At 42.7% G+C, this 8,883-nt stretch overlaps 1 protein-coding gene across 1 annotated transcript in view; it reads right to left on the bottom strand.

The window, feature by feature from the left end:
- The window catches only part of ints7 (integrator complex subunit 7), a 9,715-nt gene continuing 832 nt past the window's right edge, over positions 1-8,883 (bottom strand). The window contains exons 3-20 of the mRNA XM_035679231.1: positions 8,466-8,612; positions 8,178-8,315; positions 8,016-8,062; positions 7,377-7,576; positions 6,703-6,825; positions 6,497-6,614; positions 6,180-6,314; positions 5,939-6,036; positions 4,984-5,223; positions 4,514-4,651; positions 3,661-3,867; positions 3,213-3,407; positions 2,499-2,602; positions 2,321-2,389; positions 1,688-1,820; positions 798-896; positions 492-677; positions 1-401 (exon numbers count right to left, since the gene is read on the bottom strand). Of these exons, the coding sequence (XP_035535124.1) occupies positions 120-401; positions 492-677; positions 798-896; positions 1,688-1,820; positions 2,321-2,389; positions 2,499-2,602; positions 3,213-3,407; positions 3,661-3,867; positions 4,514-4,651; positions 4,984-5,223; positions 5,939-6,036; positions 6,180-6,314; positions 6,497-6,614; positions 6,703-6,825; positions 7,377-7,576; positions 8,016-8,062; positions 8,178-8,315; positions 8,466-8,612 (2,659 nt within the window). The 3' untranslated portion in view covers positions 1-119. The remainder of the gene's footprint in view (positions 402-491; positions 678-797; positions 897-1,687; positions 1,821-2,320; positions 2,390-2,498; positions 2,603-3,212; positions 3,408-3,660; positions 3,868-4,513; positions 4,652-4,983; positions 5,224-5,938; positions 6,037-6,179; positions 6,315-6,496; positions 6,615-6,702; positions 6,826-7,376; positions 7,577-8,015; positions 8,063-8,177; positions 8,316-8,465; positions 8,613-8,883) is intronic.

The following is an 8,883-nucleotide window of genomic DNA, read 5'->3' as shown; positions in this document are numbered from 1 at the left end:
TTGAAAATCAAATCTTGCTTTTTAATGAAAAATATGTACATTTATTTAGTTTCTACAAGACAAAACAAGGTCGAAGCACACAAACCAAAACCGCTTTTGACGGTGAAGCACTGAGTTCACTAGAAGCGAGCGTATGCACCCCTCGGTGGAGCAGGCTGAGCTCCACCCTGCTGCATCTGGTGGCGGAGCTGCTGGGAGTAAGGATCCTCCAGGGATTTGACAGACACCGTCGTCTTGGGCCCGGTCTTCCACTCGATGCCACTCTCGTCCACCACGGAGGCCTCCACCGTGACGGTGTGAGTACCCAGGATGGAGAAATTCAGCAAGAACTGGGTGCTGAAGTAGTCGTTGTGGGGTTCTACCCGCTGCTCGATCTCATTGGTCTTACTGTCGAGTGGAATCTAAAAGCGAAAGATGTCGTCAGTGGAGCAGCAACACGGCCGCATTTCACCAACAACTGGGAGCACAAATGTCAGAATTCGTAGATATACCTTGTATTCCGGTCCGGTCTTGCTCTGGAGAACTGAGGTAACGTTGAGACAGACAGACTGGATCTTCCTAAAGAGGCCTGGAGTCGAACCGTGCTGCACCACCCCCTCCACCTTCAGAGTCAGCTGCTGGCTGCTCTGCACTGGGATCGGTTCGCTGGGTGTCCGCGGGGAGGGAGAGAGGGCCAGCTGCAACAACACAAGACGTACCTGAGTCGGCCTTAAGAGAGCTTATAAAAGAATGTCCTAGCTGCGACTGTGCACCATGATTACAAGTCACTAAAGTGATTATTAAATGAGTCACTGCACCTTAATGCTTGTAGACTGGAGCTTTTGGAAAAAATATCTCTGGAAAGACAGCGGGACCTTCAGCAAAGCTATGACGGCATCACAGAGACAACTTGTATGCTGTGAAACAACAAACATGTTTTTATTATTTAGCATTATAAGCGATTTGCTGCTGCTCATTTTTCTTTATTTAACCAAATAAAAGTCTTAAAATAAATGCTTCCAATGAATACCAACAACATTAACAGGCCAATGTAACAGTCACATGCTTCAAAAGAATATAGACAATATACCCTTTCTCTCAGCAGTCATTTTGATTATAAAACAGTAGGATAAACTCAGGTGCTACCAATGATATTAATTAAGGCTCCATTTAGTGTAGCGGAGCCTTTCCAATGAGCCAACATGCACATTAGCGGCACCCCGACTCTGTTGGTGTGGCTGGGTCTTTTGTTGTAATCAAGGATTGTGTCACCAACAGAGGGCGCTGCACAACGACCTGCAGAATATGACACGCCCACATTGGTTCCCAAGGAAAAGACGCTTTTTAATTTTTAAGGTTGCGGCTGGAAATCAACTTTTCAGGTTCTGAACCGATTTATTTGTGGTCGAAATGCTCCGAAGGGCTCAAAACTGGGTGCTTGAACCGTAATGGAGCCGGTTTCTTGTTGGTGTTAAAGGCTTATATTTGAACCTTAGCTTAGCATCTATGGTAACACCTGTGGTTTACCCTACTGCTTCATGTAAAAATGGCTGCTGTGAAAAGAATACGTGGCAGCAGAATAAGCTTAACTTAACAAATCCACTACACATATAAAACTAGATAAAATTGTTATTGTCATTTGCACTTTTAGAGACCCTGCAGGTAAAAAGTAACTTCACATTTGCAAACTGTCCTTTATTAATCTCACCAGGCATGAAACAGGAGGGTGTTTCTTGGTGAGGCCCTCCACTTCCTCCAACACGCGACTGAAGACCGACATCATCCGTCGCTCATATTCACTCTCTGTCTGGACCGACCCCAGGGTGCCGTACTCCTGAAAACTAGATTGCAGAGACAGAGAGAGACAATCTGTTACAGTCAAACGTCTGCCAGGAGAATGGCCTCGGGGGAACTGTGTGTGTGTGTGTGTGTGTGTGTGACGGCAAAGCACTTCCAATAGAAAACACTCAAGTACACTGAAAACTTTAAATTAAATTAAATAAGATGCATTTATTTTCATCACTGTGTTATCTGTGTCAAATGTCCATGTACATAAAAGCTACATCCATACATCACGCTGTAGTAAAGCATGATTCGATTTCCTTGACATACACGATATGATGCATTTTAACCAAGTTGACATTCTTCCTCACACTTTACCGCCACAGAGGAGCCATCTTTTTTAATGTCAAGTCAGCAAAAACCCTCCAAACCAAAGAAATTAATAAAAAAGGTAGAAGTCATTTCCCTCTACAGCTGTCTTCATGATGGAATATAGACTAAATTGAATTATTCACACAAGTCACATTGTTCCAGCTTTGTGCAGTGCAGCGGCTCTCACCTGGCTGCCTGCGGGTCCAGTATCAGCGCTTCGATTACATGGGAGACAAGCAAACAGCTCTGTTGTTGTCTGAGCAGACGGTTAAAGACAAACCTTAAAGAAAGAAGACATTACGGCAGAGAAACCAGAGTAAAACAAGAGATACAGTGGGACGTGGCCGAGGCGCGTTTAAGGATACAGCTCCACATTGCGAAGTGTGGCGTAGTCGGCGTCAAACGACGACTGGTGTAAATCAGCGTAGCGAGCTGCAAGACTTCTGAACTCATCCATGCATACCTTCATCTGGAAGAAAGAAAACAGATGATTTAATCTTCCTGGATACACAAATCCTGCTGGACAGTGAAGTAGAGGTCACACCTACAGCTCCACAACATTTTATAATGTATGTACGGGTTCTTTCAGTCCATTTGTACCGATCCCACCTGGCAGTCAAACTCTGTGCCATTTACTATCTCATCAGTAATATGTGTAAAAACTTCCCCTAAATGCTATTTGAATGAAAACAGGACCTCAGCTATGATTCACATTGAAATGTTAAAAAGAAATTGTGATTATTTTCATGATTATCACAATGATTCATGATTAAAAACTATTAAAATCACGATTCTGTGACATTTGTTGGGGTCTGGACCAAATAAACATGTTTTCTAACATCTTACGAAGAAGATTGTGTAGCAGTACTTCATTATGATGCTGTTCTGTCAGGTTTTATGGATATTGCACTTGGCTAAATTACCATTTGAATATCTCAATGAATTACTTTGCCCTATAAGGCATGTGGACAGAAGTTTTCCAACCTATACAGTGACCTCACATTACAACATGACTACCTGTAAACAAAGGACTCACTCCCCGCACAGACCTGCGGTCACTACCACACTACTAGTTTTACCTGCATGGCGATGCGGCCGCACCGCTGCAGATCGTTGCCTGAGGTGAGGGCAATGGTGGTGGCAATGGCAGGAGGAGGGCTGGTTTTCAAGCTGTTGCAGGTACAAATGAGCTGCGACAGGGCTTGCAGGGTGTCGATCCGCAGTTTAATGAACTCGCACTGGAAGGTAAGCGGGCTCAGAGGAGTGCTGGCAGCCTGGAGAGAGGGATTAATCAGATACCGGCACATAAACACTACAGTTAAAAGGCTACACAGGTCTTGTAGAGTTGACCTAACAAGATACAGTCGGGTGTTAAGTGAGTTAATCCGTCAATTTGAGATGCTGTGAGATCAGCTTCAGTCGTGACACTCTTCAGACTGAGCAGCTTTAAGCATATGTCATTGGTGAAGTAGGAGGAGGAATTGTATTAATGTTTTTTGACAAGCAGATGTCCGGCAGCGAACTGACTGTGAGGGAAGCGATGCCCTTTTGGTAGGAGCGCAGGGCCTCCGCGATGGCGGTCATGGCTCCACTGTAGTCTCCATCCTCCACATGACTCAGGCACTGCTCTGCCTGGGAAAACTCTTTCAGGCTGTTCAGCCAGAAGTAGAAGTGCTCTGATGCCACACGGGTCCGCAGACTCTGGTACAGCTCACTGGAGAACTCATGGCACCCCTGCAGATGGATGATAATGATAATCATTGTGACTGGGTTTAGATTCCTTCAGGGGGTTTTATCGATAAGGCTTCTTCAGTTCTTGTGACATTAATTAAACAAATAGATGCTGCTGCTTAGGTGAACCTTTAAAGCTTTACAGGAGACTTAAAGGGTAATTTCAGTATTTTTCAAGCTTTTTTATTTTCCCATGTTTTTGTTAAAGTGACCAATTTGACATAGTTAAATGTGGTCCCGCCTGTTGCCCCTCTCTCTTTCTCCTAATCCGCTTTTCAATTTCGGGAGGTATTTATCTGCGTACTCCTGCAACAGGTCACCTCACATCTCCTGAGATTTTAGAACGAGACTTCCCTTTGCTGAGACGTTAGACACACAGCGGATCAAGCGAAAGGAACAGAAAATGCTTAATTTCTGTGTAGGGTTGTGTTGTCAGACAATCTGAACCGGTAGCAAAAACAAGCTTTTTTTAATTGCCCGCAAGGATTACGTTGTAGCCCGTCTCACAGGCTGCAGCTGTCTCACTCAATACTGGACCATATTCAAAACTTGTTGTCCCCGTTCGTCACTTTGACACAAAAACATGGTAAAAATCAAAAGTGTTCAAATGTATGTTAAATCCTGGTTAGGTACAAACAGGTGAGATTACCATGCGTGAGGCTTGGCGTGCGATGCGGTACACCGTCCAGCCGTTAGCAACGTTCTCCAGCTGCTGTTTGATGACAGTCTTCACTTCAGCTGACAGAGACGACTGGCTAGCAACAAAAATCACTGTTGCCAAGGAAACCTGCAGCAATCACAGTGTGGAGATGAGTTTAACTTCAAAATCATAGATATTTAAGGGCAATAAAACGTGTATAAAAACATGAAAGGGTTTTCAAACTAAATGCAGTGTCAGCTATTTGGGTTTATAAAAGGCAAAAAAAATCTAATAACAGGCTCCATTTCTAATTGAAAACAGCTTAACATGTGCAGGTTGATCTTCCACTAAAACACAGATATAACACAATTACTGCTTAATCGTGTTAAAACATAAAAGCTACATTTAGGTGTTAATAGACTCTTAAAGCTTTAATTTACTGTTTACTGCTGATGTCTGACTCATGCACAATCTCTCACCAGAAGCTCTTGCTGCTTGTCAGTGGAGGAGTGACTGGCCACTCTGTAGAGGTCCACCAGATCTCCCAGCATGCCATCACCCAACACCGGCAGGTGGGTGGCGATGGCTGCCAGAGCGTGGCACATGAGAACGCGGGAGGAGTCACAGGATAAGTGGAGCTGGCCGAGCAGGAACTCCACAGCTGATTGGCTGAGATGGGGTCGACTTTTCAGCAGTTTAACCAACGAGGTGAGCGCCGTCTAGTGGAAACAGAAGGTATTACTAAAGACAAGGGTCGGTTGATGGTTAACATCATCCTGTAATCAAACATCAGTACACACACTGTGGATGGCAGTGGGGTTAGATGTTTTAGGTAAGGTATGCTATTATTATAGTTGTCAGTGTTATAAAAAGTATTAAAATTCAGTTTTACTGAACAAGGCTATAATTATAATAATGCTGTATTAATCATTACTTTGGTATCAAATAACACAAATGTAAACCGGGTTTGGGATATTTTTGTGTCTCAAAAGTCAAGGAAAGCCTCTCAAATGGCTCACACTAGACAAAGTTTTACATTTTCATGTTAATATTTAATTATAAAGAACATTTGGGATGACACTTTCCCCTGACTCTACTAACTAAAGCTGGGTATAATTGTAAAGGTGCTACTACTTTTAATCAGAAACGAAAAGAGACCGAACTTCTCAAATGTTTTCTAAACACAAGCAGTCATACAACAACTTTGTTTAAATACAATACAATGTAAAAGTGCTTAATTTTTTTATTTAAACCAGGAATTCAAAGAATAAGCGAACAAGATTACAAATCTGATCAGGCATTTAATGCCAAAATGGACCTTTACAGACAGCTTTCTATACGCTATGAACTCATTTAGGTTTGTACCAAAAAAAGTATTGAATATGTATTATTCATCCAAGCTATGCCCGCCTTGTGGTTATAATGTCGTCTTACTTTAAGTGTGGCCTGTGCACTGGGGCTGCTGTCCTGACTGCACAGCATCAGTAGGGACTCAACTCCCAAAACGGTGTCTTGCTCCAACTGTACTATATCTGAGGAGGAGAAACACACACAGCAACTCTTAGCCTTGGCACACCGGAGCAAACATCAGTGGGGTGAATGTGAGCTCAATGAACTGATGAGCAACTGGCATTAAAAGTGTCCCTAAAACAGGCCATCACTTGCTGTAACTAACCTTTTTCTGGACAGGAAATGGCAATGTTGGAGAGCACTATGACCCCGTGAGCAGCCACTGCCAGGTTGCTGTGGTAACAGCATTCTTGTGCCAGTTTAACCAGGTCAGTGAGGCGGGGGGGAACCGAAGAGCCACCTAACAAGAATGTTTGAGAGGAATACAGATCAGTCCAGAGTCTTATCACTACACAAGTTACAGCAATGGAAACCTGAGATTTAAAGGCTGGTGATGATCAAATTCTTACTTCATACTTTCATACTTAAATAAAATAAAACATTTCACACTATGGTGGAGAACGATTTGAAAGTGAACACAACCTGTCATATTATTAAAGTACTGCTTGATGGCAATGGTTCCAGAGAGCGTGGAGAGGACAGCCAACATCCCCAGCTTCAAACTGTTGTATGGGCTGCTCAAAGCGCACTCACACAGAGTCTGCAGAGACAAAACCCCATTACATTACCTACAGGTTTTAAACCAGAATGAACACAATCCTACAGTGCATCAGCATCTGAAACTCTACCTGAGTGTTCTCTCTGATCCAAAGGTGAGGAGCCTTTTTAGCCAGGAGCTTTAAGTCACTAATTGCGAGTCTCTTCACAGCTTTTCTCGGGTCATCTTTGAGGTACTGAAGGAGGAGCTGTAACTGTACAGAGAGAGAAACAAATAAAAAAGGTACAAGAAGGCAAATCTTAATAACAGCAACACAGCTACGTCCTCAACAGCCGAACGTCAAAGATAAACATTTCTAGGTCTCCTATCAAGATTTAAAAAAAAGACTACAGTAGGTATTTACACTGCCTCACACATACGGATACAAAGAAGTAGGCAGTCTCTGGCCTCTCATAAATCTGCAGCTCTGTGCACATTTTGCACTGAGCATGAAATTACTCACTCTGCTCCGACTGGACAGTTTTCTGACGTAGCTACATACCAGGAAGTTGTTAATTTCCTGTTGCACAGTTTGTTTCCAGAGTACAGAATTGCCTTGGTCTTTTTTTTTTTTTTTTATCTTTGTAGTAACTGTTGTTGAAACTGTTTTAATACAACAGTTACATGGCATTGTGGTCCAGAAGTGAACCCCTACTCCACTAGTGGAGCGGAATAGTAAATAACTCTGTGCCTTAATGTGCAGTTTTAAAACGAGTAGAGTAACTAACCAACACCAATGAGGTGCAGCTCTGTTACGGTACCAACCTGCTTTGGGATGTCGATGAGGGACGAGGCAGCCAGCTGGGTGAAGGTGTGCAGGGTGACGATGACCATGGGGGTGGAGGGGTAAGAGTTGACCAGGTGCTGTAGAAGCTCTCGGCTGCTGGAGGCCAAGCTGGCTTCGTGATGCATGTGCTGCAGCATCGGGATCAACTTCAGCTTCAGCTCCACTGGAGTGTCCAAACCTTCAGATATACAGTATGTTGAAGAGGAATGCAAACTCAAAGTGAAGATACCAGCACACACCCGCTGAACAGAAAGCTTTGCCTGGACATTGACGAGCAGAGAGATGTCAATTATTTGTGGATTCTGTAAAATGAGTATTCACAGTATATCTCTTGGCACTGGCTCCAAATATCAGATTTAAGTTCCAGAGTTTAATTTGGATTATCAAATGGACTGTACAATATTTTACAACAATGTTTACATGGACCACATTTTACTGCTTTAATATGTTGTCTCAACTATGATCTCTATGGATGCATTCACTGTTAATCAGCTGTTTTAGGATTTGATTTGTTTTATTTACATTTTGTTCCGTTGCCAAATATTCAAAGCTGGAAAAAAATGTACACGGGAAAGTGATCTGTGATCTTTTTTAGTACAGAAGATAGAAGATTTTACCTTGAATCATCTCACTGACTTTGTTACAAATCCCAGCTGCAAAGTCTCTGAAAATTAAAAAAAACACGTAAATATACCAGATTTATGTTATCCAAAACATCATCACACACACACACACATATATATGCAGTACAACTCAGGTGAAACAGCAGTTGTCCTTACTTTGACTGTGCAGAGAAGCTTGCGGCAGCAAATATAGCGGCCTCCACTTCTACATTGTCATGAGAGTCCAGACTTTGGCGAATACTATGGTGAGCGTTCTTCCTCTCTGGGATGATGGAGGCCAAACTACCAAGCATCCTGAACAGAAGGAACAACAGGGACATAGTTTAACTTTAAGCATCAGATAGTTGGAGAGAGTTGGAAGCTATTATCACTCTGTACAACCTCGCCGTATGTTCATCTCTTCAGCCAAACAATGTACAACTTCAGTGCATTTCACATCATTACCTCAGAGTGATGGCTCTGGCCACAGGGTCGTTGCTGTGGATGACTGAAAACACCCTTTTGACAAATTCGTCCACATTGAGGATCTTTTCCAGGTGTTTCTCACTCTGTTGCGTTACTTTCAGCACACAAAGGCGCAGAAAGTTGTTCCTGAAATCAAAGAGAGAAGCTTTTATAAACAGAGAGAGAGTGAAACCAGTTTCTGTAATGATTATTTACTGTCAATGAACTTAACTGTCACTCTATAAAATGATTAAAATAGGGCTTATCGCAAGTTACTCGAGTACAGTGTCTTCAAATTGCAACAGCAAAAAAACAAAACACACAAGTATTCCAGTAATAATTACATGAAATTCACAAAAGCAGGCAGCTACAACCGGCAAACTGTAGGTATGTTTATGTATGTGTGTTTTAAATGCAC

This window comes from Morone saxatilis, unplaced genomic scaffold (genome assembly GCF_004916995.1).
Source record: "Morone saxatilis isolate NCDOM2014 unplaced genomic scaffold, NCSU_SB_2.0 Contig7, whole genome shotgun sequence".
NCBI classification, from domain to species: Eukaryota; Metazoa; Chordata; class Actinopteri; family Moronidae; genus Morone; species Morone saxatilis.
The sequence above is the reverse complement of the archived record's forward strand: the minus strand, read 5'-3'. Positions and strand labels throughout refer to the sequence as shown.